Source organism: Dreissena polymorpha, chromosome 16 (genome assembly GCF_020536995.1).
Source record: "Dreissena polymorpha isolate Duluth1 chromosome 16, UMN_Dpol_1.0, whole genome shotgun sequence".
Classification (NCBI taxonomy): Eukaryota; Metazoa; Mollusca; class Bivalvia; order Myida; family Dreissenidae; genus Dreissena; species Dreissena polymorpha.
This window is the reverse complement of record NC_068370.1, coordinates 3924939-3951235: the sequence shown is the minus strand read 5'-3', so window position 1 is coordinate 3951235 and position 26297 is coordinate 3924939. Positions and strand designations below refer to the sequence as shown.

Sequence of the window (26297 nt, the reverse complement as noted above, 5' to 3'; positions counted from 1 at the left end):
GAAACGACCGAATATGTATCTGTCTTTTACACGTTTGCGTTTTAAAATGTTTAATATTGGTCCGAATTGAACAGTGTATCCGTTTGTTAATGTAATAATTCCTACTATTAAATGCGTATATAATATGTGACATATATTACTAAAATATAAATGGCTCTGCCTTTAATAAGCAGAGGGTGTTTGACACTGACATCAACAAAAGCTTTTATTCATTTTATCAAACAAATATACGTTAATGTGCATCCGTTTCAGGTTGATTCGTTTGGTCTCAAATTACTGTCCTCATTGTACACAATACAATGTAGACTTTTAAAATAATATTAATTATTATGAATCTTATGCCACTCAACGCAACACACGTGCATATGTGTATGTGAACATATTCGCAACTATAACTTCAACTGTTAACCTTTCGCTTTGTATCAATCGCTTAACATTTGTAGCCTATTAATTTGTAATTGCTATCAAGGTTTGTTGGTACACTATATTGCGTGCTTGTTAATTGATTGAAATTTCTTTAAAAGGACACCCAGTATGAATCTCCAAGAAACAATCTTTAATATTTACCGCTAAAAGTAAACACGTTTTTTTCTTATATTACACAACAAAACTGTAATTGGATAAATTAGAAAAAGAAGTGTTTCATTTGCAGACAGACCTGACTAAGACTTGAATTTGCGTAAATAATCTTCAAAAACACAAATTGCGAAAGTTATTAAGTATTTTCAAAGTTAAAAAAAATCATTTTTATTCTGAATGCATACAAACCTTCAAACTTACGGGGTAAAACGCTCCCGTGCAATAATCAAGGCGCTGTAGGCGCTGAAGGCCTGGGGCTAGGTTTAGTGTGACGTAAAATGCATTTAGGATGTTTTTCTCCCTTTGTCCGAATTTATACGGATTAATCCTAGCAGTTGAGTGCAGAGGCTCAGAGATTGTAAGAAAAGACAATAGTTGTGTATATACTACAGTGTACATAGACGGTGGAGGACAACACGATATTGGTTGTGGGAACGATAACCTTTTGTTCAACTCTACAGATCTGGTAGAGGTTTGTCTACATGGGCGGTGAAGATATACAACAACAAAAACAACATGGCCGCACAAAAAAACTGTTATTGTTGACGTCAAATTAATCACTTTCAATAGCCTAAAATAGCTTTCTATTACATAATTAACAGATCAGGAAAACTCTCATACTTCCTTTGTAATGTGTATTCAAAAGAAAATCCACTTAAGCCCAAGTCTCACTTTTGCCGGTAGAGCCCTGGTCCATCCCGATTTGCTAACGCCGGTTGACCGGCGAGGACCGGGATGATTCGGATTTTTTGTAATGCAGTCACACTATTTCCCGTTGCCGCCCCGGTTGAAGCCGGTCAACAGCCCGGAAGAGTTCCGGTCAACCCGGACTGGGAACGGTTTATCCCGGTGAAGCCACGGCAGAGCCCCGGTTGTCGTGTCAGTGCCCCGATGAAAGCCGGCAGCGTCCCGGCATAGCCCCAATAGGGTATGTAAGTCTCGTTTACTTTCAATTTCGCTTTTGAACTTCCGGGTACGTCAGCTATAGCATTGAAATGGTGTATTGCTTTGCCATTCATTGTGTGCACAGGACTGGGGGCAATGGAACATGTAGTCTGTTCAGGTTCCCCATAAACCCAAAGGAGAAGAAGAAATGGGTTGATAGATGCAGGTATAGTGATTTTGTTTGCACAATCACAAACCAGTTTGTTTACCCTTGACGAGTGTGAACGCTTTCGGATATGATACGTTTCGGATTGTTTACGCCAACTTTTTTGTTTACATACATTAAACATTTATATTTGTAGAGTAAGTATCAAGTTTGAAGCATATGTTTTGAATCATAGACGGTTAAGTTTATTTAGTTAATTGATTGGTATAACATGTATCCATTAACAAGAAAACACATTTTATGACATTATAATTTGTTTAAAGATTATATCAAATGGAATGTTGCAGATATTATTTACACCAATATCATACGTAATGAAAACGAAATTAATTATTTCCAGACGAGCGGACAGAGCTGTCAACGGGAATGACCGGATATGCAGTTGTCATTTTGTAGATGGCAAGAAAGAAAATGGCCCAACCATTTTTGAATACCAGAAGAAAGATCTACATTTCCAAGAAATGAACACACCTAAAAGGTAAATTACTAAAATTATATACGGAACAAAATATTGTTAAAGTACTAAAATTATATACGGAACAAAATATTGTTCAAGTTAACTTTCTGTTTTTATTATGTCCCCCACCACTATAGTTGGGGACTTATTGCTTTTGCCCTGTCTGTTGGTTGGTTGGTTGGTCTGTTGGTTGGTTTGCGCCAACTTTATCATTTTGCAATAACTTTTGCTATATTGAAGATAGCAACTTGATATTTGGCATGCATGTATATCTCATGGAGTTGCACATTTTGAATGGTGAAAGGTCAAGGTCATCCTTCAAGGTCAAAGATATAGCTTCAAAGCGGCGCAAAAGGGGACATAGTGTTTCCGACAAACACATATCTTGTTTTAAATATCATAGTAAAAAGTGTAGAATATTTATAATAACATGTTATATTTTTGTTGTTGTTTTTTAACATAAGCAATTAATTTTTTATTTAACAGTTTAAATTTGAGTAAAGAATTTGTAGTAGAATGTACTAAGTATATGTTCATAAAAAACAGTATTAAATCATGGTTCACATTGACCATTCAATGGTGCTGATCCCAGATGTCCTTATTTTATGTTTATAGTTGGTATTCTGTTATAAAAGAAGTGGATAATAACAATAATTTCTCTTCTGATAAGGTTTCTTCAGTTTCAGTTTTTGCTATATTAATTATTTTCTTACAACAGATGCAAAAGGCCGAAGTTGAAGGAAAGGGAAGATGTGAAAGAAAGCATACCAGTAGATGTTACTACAATTTCCCAGGACCATAATTATTACACGCATGACTACAGGGCTTATGATGACATTGATGCTGAACTACCAACAAAATCTAGTATGCTACAGAATTTTTTCAATTATGCTTACTTTAATACTCACACGAACACTCTAGTATGTGAAGTTGGAATAAGACATCAACTTGGGAATAAATTGTGTTTTTTCAACTGTGCATAATATACATTTTTACATGTTGTATTTATTTAGTTTGACAAATTATGATTAAAATAGATACTTGCATATATAATAGCTTCATTTAAATTGATTTTACTACAAAACTGGATTTTTTATGAATTTTTATTATAATCCTCATAAAATAAGACTGTGTCCATGCCGCGCATGAACACAGTTTTAAAATACAGTGAAAATGATCAAAATGCAATCACTGTTAATGAAAAAGTCATGGAAAATTGCTTTTTAAGCTTGAAGTATTGATAAAATAAATTCAGATCTTAAATGATTAGTTTTGTTTGAGAAAATCACTAAAAGGATATCCATTCTCAGTTTGATGTCTTAATCCAAATTCACATAATACAGTGTTCGTGACAAGTGATTTTTTTTTTACAAATTTTCTAATCTGAGTCCTGGGACTCAATAACTGGCAAATCTATGAGCCCCAGAAATGAAAGAATGAGTCCAATGATTAAACGATATTATTTTTTTAGAAATTTCAATGCATTTTTTGGACCCACATAATTCGAAACTTTGCATCTCTAGAGGTTTTTGTGATTACAGGATGCAGGACTTGGGTGTAAAAATCACTGATTTACATTCAATATACAGCAACATCTTAATAATAAAAGTTTTCATTAATTTTTTATTTGCAGTTCAAGAGTTAGAAAGGGAGATAGCCCGTCTAGAGGGTGAACTTGGCCGCATGAAATTGCGCCCATCCAAAATGTCGGTTCAGGACATTATTGGTGACAATGATAAGGTATTTGTTTGTATATTTGTAAAATGTACTCAATGAAAAAATACATAACAACATATATCATTCATTCATTCTGGATATAATACAAGTTTCTTTTTTTGTAATTGTTGTTCCATTTGCAATTCGGTACAATCCATCATTTCGATACTGTGCACAAGTATATGAATGACTTATTATGCCCCCAGTAGGGTGGCATATAGCAGTTGAACTGTCCGTCAGTCAGTATGTCAGTCTGTCCGACCTTCCGAAGAAAAAAAACTTAAACGTTGCCCATAACTTTTGCAATATTGAAGATAGCAACTTTATATTTGGCATGCATGTGTATCTTATGAAGCTGCACATTTTGAGTGGTGGAAGTTCAAGGTCAAGGTCATCCTTCATGGTCAAAGGTAAAAAATAAATAAAATATTTCAAAGCGGCACAGTAGGGGGCATTGTGTTTCTGATGAACACATCTCTTGTATACTTATAAGTGTATACATATAAGCTAATTGCTTTTCTTTTTAAGTTGGAACATATAGAATAATTATATCACTGAATCCGAATGATTTTTTGTTACACAAAATATGGAATAAAGTCAGTGGAGTACAAATGTAATGTTTTTTGTATTAAAAAGCTTTATTTGTATATCATATCTAATCCTTTTTATTTCCTACCACAGTTAAAACATTGCTCACTCACAACTCAATATGTTCATGTCACACTGTTTTATTTCAGATGCTGCTATACACATCTTTTCCTGTGGATGTCTTCCAAGTCCTGGTGGGTGTTCTGAAGAGGTTAGCTCCTTTCAACTACTATGCTGGCTGGACTGTTACCTGCTTCAGCCTAGAGGATCAACTATTAATCACCCTTATGAAATTACGTCTGAATTGTAAGGACTTAGATTTGGCAGTTAGATTTGATACAAGCAGAGGAACTGTTTCGAACATTATAAATACATATATTTCTGTGCTTCATGAAATATTGTTTGAAGGAATTTTACTTAAAGTAGGAATTCCAAGCCAACTCAAATGCAAGGGATCCATGCCGAAGTCATTTGAAGACTTTAGTTCTGCAAGAATTGCAATGGATGCTACAGAAATTGTGCAGGATGTTCCTTGTAACATGAACCATCAAACACTTTCTTATAGTAATTATAAAAGTAGACATACTGTAAAAGCTGTTACATGTGTTGCTCCAAATGGTGCATTAGTTTTTTGTTCAGATCTTTATCCAGGCTCTACATCAGATGCAGCTATTGTTGATCACTCGAAAATATTAGAGCAACTTAAACCAGGTGACTTGATTTTGGCTGATAAGGGCTTCAATATTTTTGATAAACTTCCTGCTGGAGTTTCTTTAAACATTCCTCCTTTTCTTTCTAGTAAAGGTCATTTCACAAAAGAGGAAGCTTTACTTTGCTTCAAAATTGGAAGGAGCCGAATTCATGTAGAAAGGGCAAACGAAAGGATAAAAAATTATGATATTTTAGATCATATTCCTGCACAATACAGACATTTATCGACAAACATTTTTCAATTGTGTTGTTGTCTTGTCAATCTTCAGGCTCCTCTTTTAAAGGAAATAGCAGATAAATATGAAATTGATTCAAACTAGAGCTTTTACACAGTAAAATTGACCCAATGACCGAGTTTTTGACCCGGCACGGCCCATGTTCGAACTTGACATACACATCATCTAGAAAAAAATTCTGACCAAGTATGGTGAAGATCGGATGAAAACTACTTGAATAAGAGAGCGGACATCATGCTGAATGTTAAATAACGCACAAAGTGACCCTATGACCTAGTTTTTGGCTCAGCATGGCCCATATTCAAACTTTGCGGCGAGATCATAAAACTTCTGACCAAGTTTGGTAAAGATATTGGATGAAAACTACTTGAATAAGAGAGCAGACAACATGCTGAATGTTTAAAACGCACTAAATGGCCCAATGACCTAGTTTTTGATCCGGCATAACCCATATTCAAACTTGATCTAGACATCATCTAGATACAACTTCTGACCAAGTTTGGTGAAGATCGGATGAAAACTACTTGAATTACTTTGTGTACCTGAAAAATTCCTTCAAACAATATTTCGTGTAAATGATGCTGTATTCCTAAATCTTTTTGTAAAAAGAATGGATTTAGTTGTGACTTGTATGTACCATAAAGAGTTGATCCTCTTTGCTGAGGCAAGTTTCAGTCTAGCTAGCATAGTAGTTGAAAGGAGCAAACCTCTTCAAACACTCTGAAGACAGTGTGGATGAATGGTTATTACATTTCAGTTGGCAATTTGTATTTCTAATTTTAGCATATGCTTATGCCAATTTTATATGGAATGCTTGTATGCCTGTGAATTTTTGTGTGTATTGTTTATATCACAAATCATGCACATTTGGTTGTTCTGTATTTTTATTCCATAAACATCTAACAGACAGAAAGTATGACTGGTATATTCCACCCTATCGGAGGCATAGTTTGTATTTCTAATTTTAGCATATGCTTATGCCGATTGTATATGGAATGTTTGTATTTTTATGAACTTTTGTGTGTGTTGTTTAAATAACAAATCATGCACATTTGGTTGTCGTTCTGTATTTTTATTTCATAAACATCTAACAGATGGAAAGTATGACTGGTATATTCAACCCTATCGGGTGGCATAAAACACAAAGAAACAAATAAAAACAATTACATTTTATTGATTATGGCAACTCAGTTGACCATGATAAAGCTGCTGTTGAAAAGCATGCATTACTTACGACTTGAACAAATGAAAACGAGCGATGTGTTTGTGAAACACTATGTCCCCATTTATTTGACCCTGAAGTATGACCTTGACCTTTCACCACTCAAAATGTGCAGCTCCATGAGATACACATGCATGTCAAATATGAAGTTGATATCTTCAATATTGAAAAAGTTATGGCAAATGTTAAAGTTTGCACAAACAAACCAACCAACCAACAGACAGGGCAAAAACAATATGTCCCCCAATATAGTGTTGGGGGACATAAAAACAACATTCTGCTGAAAATGTAGAATTAAAGAATATCTGTACTGTCACAAAATGGTTCAGTTATCTTTATATAAACAATATATAAATAACCAACTAATTGGTAGTACATGTATTAACATATTTCTTCAAAGGGGCCTTTTCACAGATTTTGGCACGTGTTGAAGTTTGCCATTCAATGCTTTAACATTGATAAATGTAAACTTTGGATCTAAAAAGCTCCAGTTACAAAAAGATGAATAAAAACAAAAGGTGTAGTCCTCAACTGGGATCGAACCACTGACCCCTGGAGTCCTGGAGTAATAACATCTCAGATTTAATGTAACCTTTATTCGTATAGTGATGGTAAAAAGCTCGAAAAATAAAAATCAATCATTTTTGACAGATTGACCGACCACAAATGATCCTTTGCTATTCTGATCACTTGCAAGTCTTTATTTGTCCACACAACAAGATCGCATGTATTAGTTCCCGTTATGTGTAGCTGTCCTTGAATCTGATGCCAGTAGTTGTGGGCTTGCTTGAGGGAAAGCCGTCCATCAGAAGATTGATCTGAAATGAGTATGCATCCATGTGTAAGAAGGCAATTGTAACCTAGTAGCAGGAATTTCAATTGAAGCACAATCATGCTTTTTTATGCTTTTGATTTTAAAATTGATGGTCTTTTGACTCCTGCAAATAATCTGCATAGCATCATTTTGACACAAATGTAACAAAGAAACTAACTTCAAAATATATTTCTTATCATACAATTATTGTTTGCATAGTATTTCATTTTAGTATATGCAAAACAACATTTACAGACTATATAAAAATTATTCAGGAACAGATAACTTCATTTTTTGACCCCTGATTATTTTATTTGACCCCCGAAAAAGTCAAGCATGGGGTAATTTGACTCCTGGTTTACACAAATCTATTGAAATCCCTGTAGTAGTGTTATATACATAAAGAGATTGTAAAAGCAAGACCATCTTTTACATCACACTGATTTTAATTATAGGAATGGATGTAATTGCACGCTGTATGCAAAATGGGTAATTGATGCATATTTTTTAATTGTTTATACTATAAATGCATTACAACATTGAAAATGTAGAAATAATAGTTTTACCTAGGTAGAAATCCTTGATAGATGAACACGCCTCCTGGATAGTCATGTCTCTGGCAGTGTAGGGGCACTTTACTTCTATGATGTCTGCACTACATGTTGCTTGTCCATGTTGTTGATGAACTAAACCCCTAAACACGCCTTCGACAAAACCATCTGGTGATGCACCCAAGACACCAGACTCATGCAGCCAAATTCCTGTAATAAAATGATAGAACATAAGATATGACCTTAAAAATTACTTTTATTACAAAGCATAACTGCATTAACAGCTGAATAAGCACATTATGAAATTCTATTACAACTAAAGATCAATTCAAACTTATAAAAAACACATTTTTCACTTGCCTGTCGGGCGTACAGCGACTCCTCCAACCTTACAGTATTCAGCTATGCACACCTGCTCATGTGTTACCCCCCACTGCACAGGTGCCCTTTTTTCCAGGTTATACGCGCTCAGAAGTCTTTTTTTCAAGGACACTGTCAGTCTTGAAAAACATATACAAACACTTATTTATCTTGTATGTTTATTTACATTAAACAACAGTATAAGTAACGCTCGATTGGTCATTGTCGGCTCGGGTACTACTTACATGTACCCTGGGTACTCTTAAGTATACATATATGTACCCCGGGTACGGTAAATATACTTAAAAATACCCAGGCTATTTTAGACTGTACCCGAGTTGTTTTCCTGCCCAAAATCTGATGTCGTCATAAATGCTACCGATACCGTTAAACGATATTGTTTATCTTAAACAAACTTCTCTTCAATTAACCCATTCATGTCTAGCGTCCTGAAAAGAGGACATTGCAAACAGCGTAAACCCAGATGAGACGACGCATGATGCGGCGTCTCATCTGGGCCTACGCTGTTTGCTTAATATATAGAAATAAATATACTTAACATCCCTAATTTTGGAAATAAATTGATCCAACTTAGAAGGATGGGATAGTCCACTAGGAATAAATGGGTTTAAAAAAACACTACATCACCATGCTTTTTGAGTATGAGTTTCGATGATATATAGGCCATTTAACAGAAAATAGGCACTTATGTTAACATAATTAATTTAACAAAAATAGTCAACAACGACCGATTTAGCGTTCAAATTCCCGGGTATGTTTAAGTATATTTACTGTACCCGGGGTACATGCAAGTATACTTAAGAGTACCCGGGGTAAATGTAAGTAGTATCCGAGCCGACAATGACCAATCGAGCATAAGTAACTGCAATGCATTAAAAACATGGCATAAAAAGTAAAGCAAGTCTATTTTGTAATGTCGAGAAACATGTATCAGAAGTTCATATTGACCACTTAGTTTAAATTTATATTAACTCACATAAAATGAAGACATGTGCGTCATATATATTAAAATTATAGCAATATGTACTAGCACTTACTTTTTTTTGTCAAACGCTGACAAGATATGTCCGAAGTTAGAGGCGGTAAATCTCAACTTGCGAACAGCTGCCCATAAGGCATTTTCCCTCTGTCCAATAGTTGCTGCAGCTGTTTGGTTGACCTTTTCGTGCGACACCAGCAACTGTCGTCTCAGCCATGTGCGGGGGTCCTCAGCTCCCAGATATTCAGGATGGATCATCAAGTCATCCAGGAGAGGCACTGGTACATCCGGTGTCTGTGGCTCCTCTGCCATAATCCAATGCAGAGCTTTAAACATAAAAAAGAACAGGTCAAATATTAGCAAAAGACCATTAAAATAATGCTCATGTTTTTTTTTTAATAAACAAGACCATGTAGTATTGATAATTTTTGACATACCAAGGATTTTTTGGAATTATTATTTATAAGTCATACTATCACAACTACATAATTGCCAATGAGATAGCTTAATAAGTAATATCTCACTATTTGTACAGCATATTTTTTTTACGTGAAAATTATTGCTTAACATATACATATATATTCAAACGCTTTAAAGCACATACCTGAAATACTCATACTAACTGGAACCGCTCAACAGTAACCAAAAATGCTAACAGGAAAAAATCATGATAACAGGAACAAAACATTCTAACAGGGACCACTTATGCGAACCTGTAAAGCGACCCAACTGTCCAAGTTGTTTATAAATAAAAGTTCTGTCATCATCTGAGACAGATCTGTTTAGAGCCCTGAGTAACGAGTAAAAAAAGGTACATTGCATTAAAAAATAATTATGAAAACAATTATTCTCATGAGTTAATGAATAGATCTAGGATGGTTCGAAAAAGAATTATATACAGTACACAATTTTATTATTTCAAAATAATAGCTTTGAGATGACATTTTTTAATCATTTTAAAATTCTTTTGCTCTTTACCTGTATCCAGGCTGATTTGGTGGATACATTTCAGCCATCGTCACAGTTTTCTTGGGTGGTGCGGATTTCGGACGCTTGATCCAGGAACACTTAATGTCAGTTTTGCTCGCTCTCTTGTATCTGTATCATGAATTAATTTAATAACAACTTTTAAAAGCTTTAAAACATACAAGACATAATTAATACTTATAGTAACACATAAGCATTTGCCTCTACATTCCCTGTGAGGATATTTGTGTTTATTATGAAAAACTTACAAATGTAATTGTTAGCTGAAAAAAGTATCATGATTAGTAAACAGATAATTATTTTCTCTGAGTATATTTACAGCATGTTTAAAACATAAACAATACAAATATATGTAATTTTATGCATTACCCAAACAGTAAAGCAGCAGCCACATGATGACATTTGAATTCCCTCATTGGACACTGACACGTCGATGATTGTATCACGCCATTGTCCTCTGGTTCAAGGTGAATCTAATGAAAAACATAGAACAAAATCAGAATGAGAAAATAAATAGTGTTTAAACCATTACGAGTACGATTAGCATTTTACTTTGTCATAGTAATTCGGATGTATATAACTAACCTACTCCTATAAATATGAGGTCGATTTGCATAAGCGGGGTAGCTTACGTCTAATTATTTGGACGGTTTATGGACGTTTCGTGCCACTGCCAGTTCGTGCCACTGATATTTGTGTGGAAAAGGGGTAGACGTTTCGTCCCACTGATAATATATAGGCAGATAGGTGTGAATAATGCCATATAGGTGTGAATGATATTGGGGTGTACATTAATGTAGAAAATTCCAACAATGTTAACAATTATAATTATAAATAACAAAAATAAAATGATTTATTGTTAGTATACAAATATGTGTACATAGTTCGTTATGTTCAATAAATATAAAACATAAAGTGTTTTTAATTTTTATGCATCATGTGTACCGGGTATGTGTATGTAAAAATAAAATAAAATAATATTTGTGCATAGTTCATTATGTTTAAAAAATATAAAACATGAAGTGCTGTTATTTTTTATGCTTCATGTGTATGCACTATATACATAAATAATAATATAACACAAATGAACAATAATACATTTTATTCAATAAAGACCTAATAAAATGAAGTTGGTCTTTTACTTGTAGGAAAAGCTTATGCTTTACTATCGACTCACAAACTATCAATTTGCGGTAAGTGCCTTTAAGTTATTAGCAAACAATGAATTACCGACTCGAACCAATTAGTAAACAACTCACCGCTTTAATGATGATTCAAACTGTGTAATGAATATAATGTTAATTTATTGAAAATGTTTTAATATATTTATGTAATCAATCTAGATATTGTTAAAATGTATGTATGCATTCCCTTTTGATATTGTTAATGTATAATATAAAAGAGTATAGTAAATCTTGTTTCGTTTCTTGTAATAATATACCGGTAATGTAAATTTATTGAAAATGTTTGAATATATTTATGTTATCAATCTAGATATTGTTAATGTATTATAAGAAGCATGTAAATTGACTCTTAAACATTTTTGTTCATGTAATTAAAAATAAATCTTGAAATCGCAGAATACTTTTAAAATGAATAAATAATCTTGAAATAAAACAATGTTGATTTAACATTGAACAGATGTTACAATCAAAGGTGCGAAAGTTACCCGTTATGATTCACACCTATACGGTATTTTTCACACCTATCCGCTTATATATCAGTGGAACGAAACGTCCAATGCCCTCCTACACAAATATCAGTGGCACGAACTGGTAGTGGCACGAAACGTCCAGCACCCATTTGGACTAATAACTAACCGTAACATTGTATGATGTATTTTTCATTGAAGCCTGGACGCTGGCACGGATTACACGCAGTTCGTCCATAAAGAATTTCAATACCCTGTCGCTTTCAACCGATGCTTCACTCTTTCGACTTAATTTAACGTGCGATTCAACGTAGTTAGACCAGTACATTATTGATATAGCCATTCTGATTTTTTGTATGTACCCGGAAGTTGGAGATCTCGTGAAATATCGGTGGTCACATGACGAGACTTACATACCCTATTGTTGCCGGTAGTGCCCCGGTTGACCCCCGGTGAAAGCCGACAGCGTCCTGGCAGCGTACCGGCAGAGCCCCGGTATACCGTAACACCGCCGGCACTCACCGTGTCTATACCGGCATCAGACCTCGGCAGAGCTACGGCAACGCCCCGGTTTCACCCTGGCCGTCGCCAACAATGCCCCGGCGGAGCCCCGGTGAATGCCGGTTGCGTTCCGGCAGAGCGCCGGTTTTCTTATATACCGTAGCTTTACCGGGACTCTCATTTAAAGTGACTCCGATAGCTAAATATTCTGAATGTGTTTTTTATGCAAAGTAGTCTACATTTGTTTTTAATTCAAATTTACACGGTTATACAATATATGTCAGTGTCATATTCAATCTGGTTAATCTACTGAAATTAGTGTTTTGACATTGCATTTAAAATCTTGACAATTTACATTACGAATAAAAATATCGTTACGTATAAAATGATGTACACTCTCCCATGGTAATACCACAACACTCACATAAATTCACGTATATTTAATTGTACATTAGCACAACATGAGACCACTCGCACGAAAACGTAAAAAGGGTTTGATCAGCAAACATCTGCTTGCTGCTCTAATAAGCTGAACTCGGAACACGTCATGCATTCTCAAAACAGTACTATGTATTGTAGAACTTGATTGTATTGTTCTTTATTCATGTTCAATGGGCAACTTGTGGGTTTAACATATATTATTTTAACACAATAGTTACAATGTTTTATTTACAGAGTTCGATCTGCCCACATATGACTTTTCAGGCCACACTAAAGCATCACGTATGTAGATAATTTCCTGCACCGTTCAGCGATTACAACACAAATGCATACATAGTTTATAATTGTAGTATTTTCAATCAACTGACCATGAGCATTCGGTTATATATTTTCTTGCTGCGTTTAAAACGCACCAGGTTTAATGTGACGTTCTCGTGTTGTTTGTCTGTTGTTTGTCTTTTTATCAACATTTTTGCCAAAGTCAAAATACCAGCTATACTACCCCTGTCATATGTTTAAAGTAATCACGAAGGAGTTAGGTTACTGTAAGGATATTTTTTTCCTTTTTCGTCGACGCCAAGCTAGATCCCTCGTGTTGTGGCAGGTACACAAATAAAGGTCAAGATGTTTGAACGAGACAAATACAGTAACAATTGATATATAAACTAGTGTGTTATAACACAAAATATTTACCTGCCAAAATTGTGCATGGCTTTTATACACATCCTACATTAATGGCATAATTGATGCCTCTCAATATAATTTAAAACACGAATACTTGTGGCAACACAGTAGCAATTTACTTTAAAGCTCTTGTTCCTTTATTCAACACATAAGAAATATTTGAATGCACGTACCTTTGTGCAAAACAGTGTTAGTGTAAATTTAATCCTAAACACCACAGTGAATCACAGTTGTGTAAACAAAATGGCACTATGTTATAAAGCACCAACACCTTTTTGTCACACGATCGTTCATAATACTTCGACCACTATAAGTAAGCAACATGTATCTATATGTCTGTATCTATATGTTTGACGACGCTAATACTCTATGCATAGTTTCCCCCAAATACCTCTGTTCAACGTGGTTGTTGATAATTCTGGAAACCATTTTAGGAAGCAACAATGATATATGCTTGTGACTGTACCAATTTAGGTTAGCCTTTGTGTTTTACAGCACCTAATGCATAGCCCTCCACTGATGGCGCTGGTACACAAGGCGTGGTAAGGACCTAACTTGTACACACATTGCTGATTTATAAAATCAAAAATAGACATAGTGCTGCTGTTTCATACCGTTTTATGCACGATGTTTATCGATAATATAGAATGTATTATATATATGTAGTTAAAAATTATGGATTAGTCTATACATTTATGTTTAACTTGTTGTGTTTGCAAAGTTTTGTGTAAGGTGACGAATGTAAACGACATAACACGCACGGAATAGTAACATAACCAACCGGAAATAAATCATATAAGCCGGAAATGAATGTTTTCTTTAGACCGGATAAAAATGCTGTCATAAAACTGACCGGTCGAATAGCATAAGCTCACCAAAAAACGACTGTGATATGGTCTATGGTTGTCTAGTATATATTTGCAAAATTTATTACAAACAGTAACTCAACATGGCATATCTAAAACACGTTATAGACGTCCCTTAAAATAACTTTCGACAGTATGGAATTAACAAATACAGTTTATTTAATAGTATGATGCTTGTGAAAATAACTACACTAGGAAATATACAAGACCACTCATTATCGAAAGTTTTATAGAAAAAAAGCATTCATAGTTTAGGAGTCTTCAACACACAATAAAACCTTTTTTCAGAGGCTATAAGATCCTTAGATCTCGATAGTACTATTTATATTTGAAATAAATCGTTTAATTTAAATGTTTATTCAACTTTGGCTTATTTTTTCACATTTATTAAGACTGAAAATGAAATTGCATATTTTTAAGCAAATTTATTATTTGAAAATTAGACATCCTAGCCTTAAAATGCATTTATAAGATGAGAATGAACAGCGACAAGCGGCATTGTATCAGTTTTGATTGTGGCTCTAAACTGTAAATGCGGTGTTGCAATTCGCATCTATGTCCTTGTTAATTGTCGAGCGCCTTTGCTATTTGTCAATTGTCGCTTCATTCACATTTAACTCTACGAGCAAGAATCAACAATAACAAACCACAGTATATCGCGTAAATATGTTAGAATTCTCTATGTTCTGTCGACCTTATTGGCACAAGTCAGATTTCTTTACAATACTTTTTGCATATTTTCACGTTGACATTAAACAACAATTTATTCTGATAAACAGAAAACTAAACAAAATTATTTGACATAGTTCCTTGTGATATTTCAAGAAATGTAAACTCAAGATTTATAACATTTCTATAATTAATTCATTTAAATCAAGGTATTTATATATTAATATATTGGCAGTGCCTGAGCTGAATGTTTATTTATTCATCGTATTTTTATGATTACCTTCATTATACGTTACGTTAAGCTCTCGTATATTTTCCATTTAAGTTCCAATGTTCGCCATATTGAGTATTTATTTCAATTATGGCGTCTTTCATTGCGAATTGCGAAGTACACTTTCGTACAATTAGAATAAATTAGAATTCTCGTTTGACCGGCATTGACTTCAGATGCTCAATGGATAACGATGGGCTTAGGCGAGGATAAAGTGATGGAACGTTAACTGACTTTCACATGTTAGATAACATTCAGTTATGGCAGACAAGTTGCAATAACTTTGCGAAGAATATACATTCTAGATTAAAGTTTGTTAAAATAGATCTAATTATGCATAACAATATACACAGTTCTATTATACATGGCTTTGTCTGTAAACATCATGGTACTAAAAGCAACTTAGAACTTGTTCACAGGTTTTCTTCGTTTTGAAAAAAAACAAACATTTAATATATTTATATTTAACACTAATATGAAAGGTTTTGAAAGGTCTTAAATAATTATTATAACAAGAAAAAAATGGATACAATTTTTTTCTTTACTGGGGTTTTAACCGGGGATTTTATACTGTCCGTAGACTGAATAAACGACGATGGGACTTTTTCATATCGTCGATGTCCTGACTTCTCTTCCCCTCCAACGACGTTTAAACCTGAACATAACACCGAATTTTTTTAATCAAATGACATCTTAACAAAATCAGCGTATATAGCTTTTCATTAAATCTACATGTTTTAACACTCAACGCGGACGCTGTTTGATTGTGGTGCAGTCGCAGCCGAACCTTCTTAACGTGCAAGAAACTACAAATATTTAATGAGTATCCTATGCTGAAATTTCATATATGTTTTATTCTATATATAAATAATCAATTTTTTGATTTATCAATTACAGAATCAAAGTATTTATTCATAATTTATAAACAGTATTAGTGGTATATATAGAAACATAAAAAATGTTTTTATCAGACATGTACTGATCTATTTATTAACCAATTAACCAATTAATCAATTAATTAACGTTCAATGAGCATATACAATTAAAGATATCGTTTTATTTTATAATAGGCAATATCTTAAATAATATCAGCTTGTGTAAAGATTTATAGTTGCATTAAGCGTCGTCACGTGTTTTAATATTGACGTATTACGCCTTTGTGACCGAAAATCAACTGCAACAAATCAATCACTCGCTGTCATATAAACCTTGCCTGTTGGATACAGCTAATGTTTATTCACAAGGCGTAGTTATCTTGTTAAGATTATTCTTTATGTAATATAAGCAATTTTACTAGTTGTTCTACTGTAAAGAAACAACAAGAGCAAGCGAGTGATTACGCTTAAAATTCGACCTATATATACCTCGATTCGACCTATTTCTACCAAGATTCGATCAATTTCTTCAAAGGTTCGGGAAATACCTACAAATATTTATTGTACGTTCGAGTTCACTTTAGGTCATTAAAATGTGGTATTTCTCAATATAAATATGCTTTAAAAGATCACGGTATGTCTTGATTCACAAAGCGGTTCAACTTTTAAATATCATAATAATGTATGTGTTATATCTGTTTTGCTGTGGGCTGATTTTTCTGGCTGTGACTCTTAGTGAATATTATGGTTACAAAGTGGTATTTAAAAGTATGTCAATTTCACGCAAGTTGGCTGCAAAGATGTGTTAGTTCTGTTGGAACTGATGAATAATAAATGGTTGAGTTCATTTGAAATGTGTTAAGAGTGTGTGTTTTTTTACTTATTGGGTTATACAAGTAATAAGTCTTTCTAATATAAACTGTCCTCTTGAGTATCATCATTTGTTTAGTGATATCCATACGAATGAAACTAATGATATCGTTTCCGAACATGTGCCTTTTTGAAAAACATTAGTTAACTATTTAAGTGATTCAGTCAATAATTGGGTTATATACAAGTTTCATTCGAGAACGAAACAATGTTTATGTTCAATTGGGTAACAAACCCCCCAACAAATTGAAATATTCTGTAGAAGCAATTATCATATTTAATGAACTGACACAATTCGAAGCTAATGAATCATCAGGAAAGAATGATTCAATAAGAAATATATGTCCGTAAACGACATCTACATGTTATACTACGATCAACAAGAGAATTTATTTTAATTTCTTCTGTAACAGAAATCATCATAGTGAATGATCCTACATAACCGACGGACATAATTAACAAGGCGATCAGTTTAACGTTTGTGAAAAAATATTGAAGAAGTAAACGTTTTGAACAGGTACAATAGTGGTGGAAAATCGTTCAATGTTTGCAAAACGAGAATTCGTCACTAGGATTTTACCAAGAAAATACTATTGGACAAATTGACGTTTGAATGAAACGTTTATTATTGGAAGTGTCAAATTAACTATATGGAAAAAGAAAAGCACTGTACATTGCACATGCAATATTTCATAAAGAAATCTGTCTTGATTCTTTTTATTTAGTTGGTGAAAATACTTTACATCTACAGGCTAGTCAATGAAGTTGTCAAATTAATTAATACGAGCTATTAATATATATTTTCCAAAAAACGTGCCGACTGTTTCCAAAATGGCAAATGCACTGATTATTAAGTTGGTGGTATTGGTTACGATTTGTACAAAGGCAGTGCCTTCGATGGCGGCAAAACGAACATTCACATTTACGAAAGGAGACCTGCCTGCCCGTCTATATGAGAAAGACATCGGGTCGACCATTGACGAGCTACACACGAAAAACAACTTTGAGTGTGCCATAATGTGCGCACAAAGAGGTTGTAGTGGATTTCTTTTCAAACATTCTAGTAAGTGTGATCAAACTATGCACGTCAACGTTCATTTTAAAATTTTTTATGAAGAACAAGATTCAATTATTTTGTCTGTTTTATTAATGTTTGTTTAAGTCATATTAGTCAGGTGGTATTAAACACAACAAGTTGCGATTCTACAATGATTTTTACAAAGACAGTTTGCTTACAGTTTTTGATATGTCTCCTTCGTGGTAACATTAGTATCGTTTAAGTTAAAATTAAAAAGAATTTCGTTTTAAGTTGAGATAAAACCAGCGAGGTACTTTGAACCTCTTAATTTATTATGTCCTTACCATTAACATATCTTTAAAGTAAGTATTTCAGTTTGAGATACAATACGACATGTGGCGTCTGGTGTATTTGTCACTCCTGTGACGACTATAGAGTTTAATTCTTGCATTTATATTTTATGTTTAGAATTACCGATGCAGTACTGCTACAACACTTCGGAAATCTGGCAATACACGGGAAACGTTTCGGTGACGGAAACAGAGTATGCTATCGCTGGAATAGCCAGGATCCCCACCCACATACATGGATTCGCTACTGGATTTAGGACAGCAACTTGTCTGTGGCAAACAACTACTGCCGGGATGTGTCCAAAAAAGGATACCCTTGATGTTATACGGCCGATCCGGCTAGTCGATTTCAGAAGTATAACCTCTTCAAGTGCTTTGGCTCTAACAGTAGGTACTCATTGACATTACACTGTGTTTTATATTGTTTGAAAAGAATTGCATGCCAAAAATCTGCTTGCAGCGGTAACCTCACCACGACTACTGGCGGTAAACACTGCCATCACAATAAAATCCTTAGTTTAAACATTTTTATTTCTTTTGTCAAGTACAATGTATCAAAATACACAATACAATATATATCAAAAAAGGATTGAAACGAAAGAAATAATTCTTATATGGTTTCTTTTCTTGGGATTATGTTTACACATTATTGGCAGTGTATTAGAAACAATATATACAAAGGAAATGTGAGTGATACATATATAAAGGCCTTGGAAAACAGAAAAAAAAAGAAATAAACAAAAACGAGAGCTAAATAAGAGAAAAGATAAGGAAAACAATAAGCAAATAGGCAAATAAGAATGAAGGATTGTAGATGTGAAGACTATGATTATAAACAGCAACGACAAATCATAACCAGATTGTTAAGCGAATCGCCGAGATTCTTTTATAGATTGTTGAACATGTAGGAAAATTTCAGAGTTTTCAGTATCGAGTAGCACAGCTGTAAGGATTGTTTGTTGTTGAAGTATTATATTATTAAAGGTATTATCTTTTTCTTTTATATTTTGAAAATGGTGTCAATGGTGTGCGCAGAGGTTTGTTAAAATATCCCACAAGTTCAAATAATAAGTGTTAAAGTATGTAACATTAAAACTATTTAGTGATGTTTGAAAACATTTTGATTACAATAAAATGTTACTTCGTAAAAAAATTGTATCGCTAACCGTAAGTATTTTGTTAAAATACATGCATTCTAATTAATGTATGAACACAACGTATTACAGCATGTGTTGTTGTAACATGCAACGTGAAAAGTTCTTAAAATAAAGCATGTCAAATATCTCCTAACTGACCATTGGTAATGCAAAATATTTCAACACGTTTGTGGCGTAAACCTTGACAATTTTCAATTGCAAAAACATCCTCTCATTAACTGCTGGTTCTAACTATTTGTATTGCTATAGTCTGCAACAGTGTATAAAGTGAGGTATATAACGATGCAATAATTAAATAAGAAGAATGGGTTTTCCGTGGTTCAGCTTTGCATTGACCGTTAAGGTCTTTTATGGTTTATCATGCGTAAAACCATATAAATAAATTATTTTTAAGCACTAGAATAAGTCTTTTCGATTTATATAAAGCAATACAAATCGGGCAAAACACTCGATCATATAATATTAAAGAAAACTAAATATAACGACAATCACAATATTACGTTCTAGAATAGAAATATTTCAGTCTAGTTTGAGTAACCGGAAAAAGGTTTTTTGCGAGTAACTATCAGCGTGTGCAATAAAATGCTTCCATATCGTTGTTACATATATGTTTCATAAACAAAGTGACCCTACTGCTGTTTCAGCAGGAGATACATGTTTTTATTGATTTATGGCAAGGAACTATTTTCTAAACAATCTGATCTTAACCAATGTTACTAGATAATATTCAACAATAATTCATTGCTGTCTGTCGAATGTTTTTCAGACAACTGCAGACTATACAATACGGCTGGAAACCCGAGGCAATATGTGGAAGGATACAACTATTATAAAACTTGAAGAACTACGGACACAGTTGTAAAACTTTTATGCCGTGTAACAAACATTTCGAGCAGTTGTATTTACTTATTTGACTCAAACGAAATTATATGAGGAAACTTGGTTTAAGATTACTTCACAATCGAACATAAAAAGTACAACATGAAAAATCGTGTTTTCTAAGAGAAGTTATATCAGAAATAGCAGCAATTATGTTATATAATACCTAAATAGAAGCATAGCTTTTGTAATATTTAAAGGAATCTTTTCACGGTTTGGTAAAATGACAAAATTGAAAAAAGTTATTTCAGATTCGCAAATGTTCGATTAAGTTATGATAATTGTGAGGAAACAGTATTACTGAATATTGCCATGGTCTAATATATCCATTATATGCATCTTTTGACGATTTTAAAACCTAAAAATTATAAAGCGTTGCAATGCGAAACGATTTAATAATGTGGAGACTTCTGTTGTCGTTTAAATGTGTGAAACTACGAAGATTGCTTAAATAAGGTATAAAATACGCATCTTAGAAATGCTGGGCAGGATAGCTCAGTTGGCTAATGCGTTTTTACTTCAGGATTCCGGGGGTCACTGGTTCGAGCCCTGCTGCCGGCTACTTTTTTTTCCTTTTTTTAAATTTTATTTTTGATTTTTTACTGGAGCTTTTAAAATTTAATGTTTACATTTATCAAAATAAAGCATTTAATAACAAACTTCAAAACGTGCCAAAACCTGTGAAAAGGCCCCTTTAAAGGGGCCTTTTCATGTTTTGCTTAAGTGAAAAATAAATAAAGAATATTCTTTCAGAATCGCAAATTTTCGCTGTAGTTATGATATTTTTAGGCAACCGTTATACTAAACATGGACCACGCTCTAAAATATCCATTATATGCATCTTTTGACGATTAAAAACCTGAAACTTATAAAGCGTTGCAACGCGAAACGATTGAAAATTTTTTAGAGTTCTGTGGTTTTCGTTATATTTTGTGATACTACGGGGATTGTTTATATATAGTATAAAATACATTACTCATTGTATGAGCACGGATGGCCGAGTGGTTTACGCGAAATACATTACTCATTGTATGAGCACGGGTGGCCGAGTGGTCTACGCGATATACTTTTACTCCAGTGGTCAGTGGTTCAAGCCCTGTCTTTAATTCGATTCTTGTGTTTTTACTGGAGCTTTTTAAATCAAATGCTTACATTTATTAATATAAAACATTAAATCACAAACTTCAATACATGCCAAAATCTGAAAAGGCCCCGTTAATGTAGGATGCAAATAATTGTATGGACCAATCGTTGCAATGTTTTAAATGGAACAAGTTAAGAACAACGGCAATTGACAACTCTTTTCCTCGGACAGACGGACTCACGGACATACATATGGACCGACAGACAGACGGAAAATGTCTGTGTTAGTTATAATACAAATTTTAATTCGTGCCGGGGGTTTATATTATGCATTCCTATTTTTTAGGAATACTTCAAAATGTATGTTTATGTTTGTTTTAAAGTATGTTGCATGTGCTTATATAAGAATATTTATTGAATAGCAGTTAGAATGTATACTCATACATTGATTAATTCATGTAACACGATTATTTTTATCAGTGCGTACTCTATTATGAATATGTTTTCTTTTGAGAAGTACAAACTATCTTTTCTTTATATTTGTATATGTGTGTGAGTTTGTGTTCTTGTACATTATATGTAGTAACTAATATTTTTATATGCGTGGTAGTTATACGACTTTATATTAATTCATAATACATCATACAATACGTAAGATGATGTTTTATTGTAACTTCATAATATTGCCATTACTAAACATTATTGAATTGTTCTTGCGTTTTAGCCTCGATACAATAACCGAATTGTTTATGAATCATATAATGCATGTACGCGAATCTATTGTAACTGCTTAAACTGCATTGCTAAAGATTAATCAAAATGATTGAAAAAAACATACGTATGTGACTTAATAAAAATCAGGACGACTTTCCTTTTTAAATATCAATGTTGTGTCTTTGTGCTCAGTTAAAATATAAATTAATTGTGAATTTCAATAAATTTCCTGGAAATACCCTACATGATTGTTTATGTACTTAAATACTTTCGGTTTTAATGGATAGATAAAATTAGTTTTAATAAAAATAAATAACATCTAGACTGAATTTTAAGTTGTTTTCCTAACATCATCGGGTTGATTTTAATTTACACTTTCGAGATAGGTTTTCATATTTAAAACTATTGCTTCGTTTAGATGAAGCTTTTAAGTTGGCGAGTGAAATAGAAATGTGACAAAGAAATCTTATATAACAGTATTCCCGGAGAATTATTATTCAGATGCGACTAGATAAAACATATCAGAAATAGTAACATTCTTGTCGAATAATTGCTTTTTCAAAATGTGCTTATATTTCATATGTATTAAACAAAAATAAAACTGTTTAGCTTTTGTGCATCTTTTAAAATTATCTTTATGCAAAACTAAAACAATATTACTGAACAGTAGCTGTCATTTATGTATTTGTATAATTATAAGCTTTTTTTAAGTTCATCATTGACCCATCAGTTTTTTGCTTGATTGCAATTTGTGGTAATTATAATGTCACGACATTTTCTAAGTCCTGTGCGAGTACACAGCTGTGTAAAGAATGGACCTGGTTTATAAGCGTTTATGTAATGTTTCTGTGTATACTTTAATCTTAGAACAGAAGAAATAAATTTTCCTAAAAGAAAATTTCGCTATTTATGAATATGCATGCCGCGTAAGTTGTATTGTGCCTATATATTTTCATGTATCTTATTATTTTCGACTGTCCCTTAGGAGAATTCCAGGCTTTTCATTCGTGATTCCTCGTGCAATCATGATTAGTATTGCAGTTTTAAAAGCAAATAAACCGCCGTTTTACAAATCAAAGGATAAAATTAGACAGTTTTTATTTTTTTCTTTATTATGGTGAATAAAAAAACTTCATTGTTGAAAAGTTCGAAATTATTTTTTAATTGCGTTTATATTTTTTCTTTATAAACGAAAATGACTGCATCGGATAGAAAAGTGGAGTAGATTTTTAACAGCAAGTATGTGTTCTAGTTTAAAGCTTTATAACTATAATTATAGAATGATGGGTTTTTGTATCTTTATTTTCCTTTGAACAGCAAGACTTTTCTTTATTTACTTCTTTTGGTGTGTTCTTTTATACTTATGCTTTATTTAAATAAACATGTTCGCATAATGAGGAGATTTACATGTATACTATTCCTTGTTCGGGTTCTAAAATGATTGTATACTGTAAATATTTTACTTTGTTTTTTTTTGTAGACAGAGGCACTTAAGAAAATTATACAATTGCACAGAAGATCGGAACTTGCTGTTACATTTTAAGACATACCTCAATCATAACCTGTTCACGACAATTTAATATTCAACGTCGTTACTAAACTAAATTTTAGCATATTGTAAGGTCTTTCACATTGCAAATCGTTACAAATGATACATTATAACAAATCATCGCATGTGTTGCAATACGAAAGTGAAAAATGATAACTAGTTTAGTTGTTTATGTCCGGCCGATGCGAAGTATATATATTTGCATTAAAAGCATGGCTTATTATTGTTAATCTTGTCTTCTTTTAAAAATATTTTAACAAACATATCAACCGATTTTAGTATTCGCCTTTGTCAATACAATATAACTATATATTCTTGTATGTGCCTATATTCATTCTTTTTTTTTTAAATATTCACTATTTATTTAAGCAGATAGAACACACCTCTCCAAATTTTCGTTATATCGTTCGTTCGGTTTCGAGGGTTATGTTTACGCCTAGGATATTACACATAAACATATGAGATCAAAGTCACATCATTGATAAATAAATTAGATTTATTTTGTGCTTAAAGCGCCTCGATATGATTAATAGGGTATTTGTTGCCATATTGTTAAGACATGTCGAAGCATTGCGCTTAACATGCGCCTGTACAAAAGAACAACACAACGCTTGCTTGTTTTACCGGCGCGCTAATTCAAGAATGTATTTCATTTTATCACTTTTTTCGAACTCACTAGTATACCGTGTAAAAATATATCTCTTAAGTACATTTTATATAATATTTGTATCTCTAGCTAGTATTTGCCGATGTTGACATGGTTATTACGGTGATGATGGTCGCTAACCTGAAACAAACAAAGCTACTTTTTCAAAATAGCCTAAACAGTCTAGTTGCCATGCGCATCGTACCTGAATTGTACAAAAACTCAATTATAAAATCGCTATTATTTAAACACTCAAAGTGGTGCTCATTTGCACAACGATTTCTTAACTTCTCTATGGCCATTTGGCATTGGTTGTTATAAAAGGGTGGTATGCAGCCTAAAAATACCGGTAGATTATTTTACTTAGCCATGATTCGACGTTCCGCTTAAATGAACGGTGCGAGTACACTGTAAATACACAGTAAAAAGTCCTATGTAAACAATAGAGAATTGACGTTCTGTAGTTTTCGGTTAGTGTTATATGCAGACGCGCATAACAGTTTGAATTCAGAAAACAGATTTTTTGTGCAGATTGTGTATCACGTGATGAACAGTGGGAGGTGTATATTTTGCGGCACTATTAGAATTTGTAATGCAGATTTTTAGTGCAGATTATGATGAAACCCTATTCGTCTGCGTCAATAATTTGTCGTAGAATTGTGGTTTATAATAGCGTTAGAAAAAAAGATTGAGTTCTGAATACAGATTTATAATGCAGATTGTGTAACTTCTATTTGCATGTAAGCGTTAGATGTAGACGTGCACAACAGATTGAGTTCTGAATACAGATTTATAGTACATTGTGTAACTTCTATTTACATGCTTCTATGCGATCTTCGCAAGTTTTATACGCGTGGTATAGCGTTGGGGAACAAATGAGCACCTATAAATCTGTATCCAGATAACTTTCACATCGTGCTTATACGATTTAATTCTGGATTATACGAGATTGTTGCCTATTGATCTGTGTACATTGAAATGCGCGTATATACGGTCTTAAGGCCCACTCTCACTATGATGCCGGTGGAGCCCCGGTGCGTGATCCGGGATCTACCGGGATGAACCGGGGCTCTACCGGGATGAACCGGGGACGACAGGGATGAACCGGGGACAACTGGGGCTCCACGCTCCACCGGGTAAGTATTAAAATGTTTTAATACCTGCGGGATGAACCGGTTGTTACCGTGAAGGACCGGCATCGGCCGGCGCGGCACCGGGAACAACCGGGACGGCACCGGGAACAACCCGGACGGCACCGTTGCTCCATCGGGGCCCATACAGACCCCGGCAGAGCTACAGCAAGGCCCCGGTTGTCGCCGGTGGTGCCCAGGTGGAGCCCTGGTGAATGCCGGTATAGCCAGGTTCATTGGTAAACCGGCGCTCTGCCGGGACGCCACCGGCATTCACCAGGGCTCCACCTGGCCATTACCGGCGACGACCGCGATTAAACCGGGGCGTTGCCGTAGCTCTGCCGGGGTCTGTTGCCAGAATAGCCCCGGTGATTCTCGGCGGAGTTACGGTAGACCGGGGCTTCGCCGGAACGCTGCCGGCTTTTACCGGGTCTCCACCTGGGCATTACCGGCGACAACCTGGGCTCTGCCGGGGCTTCACCGGGATAAACCATAGCTTGTTCGGGGTTGACCGGGACTCTGCCACATTCAGGTTTAATAATGATGAGTATCTGTTGATCTGCACCCAGTTAACTTTCACATGCGCATATATACGGTCTTACTTGCATTAC

General features: G+C 34.0%; 2 protein-coding genes across 5 annotated transcripts; one reads left to right on the top strand and one right to left on the bottom strand.

Moving 5' to 3' along the window:
• Nucleotides 1-1507: 1507 nt before the first annotated feature.
• On the top strand, nt 1508-6452 carry LOC127862195 (uncharacterized). The gene is made up of 5 exons (XM_052401206.1): nt 1508-1690; nt 2031-2168; nt 2866-3011; nt 3781-3887; nt 4601-6452. Exons 1-5 carry the CDS (start codon nt 1575-1577, stop codon nt 5480-5482), a joined length of 1389 nt encoding a protein of 462 aa, XP_052257166.1. The 5' UTR covers nt 1508-1574; the 3' UTR covers nt 5483-6452.
• A 100-nt stretch (nt 6453-6552) lies between these two features.
• LOC127862197 (uncharacterized) lies at nt 6553-12401 on the bottom strand. 4 transcript variants are annotated; one of them, XM_052401207.1, is made up of 8 exons: nt 12153-12401; nt 10702-10805; nt 10324-10443; nt 10059-10135; nt 9404-9671; nt 8346-8485; nt 8001-8195; nt 6553-7438 (listed from the first exon to the last, which is right to left on the bottom strand). In XM_052401207.1, the coding sequence occupies exons 1-8, from the start codon at nt 12324-12326 to the stop codon at nt 7215-7217; spliced, it is 1302 nt and encodes a 433-aa protein (XP_052257167.1). In that variant the 5' UTR covers nt 12327-12401; the 3' UTR covers nt 6553-7214. The 4 variants fall into 4 exon arrangements, with proteins under 4 accessions (XP_052257167.1, XP_052257169.1, XP_052257168.1 ...); XM_052401209.1 differs by having other exon boundaries at nt 10918-12287; XM_052401208.1 differs by having other exon boundaries at nt 10922-12287.
• Nucleotides 12402-26297: the final 13896 nt, after the last annotated feature.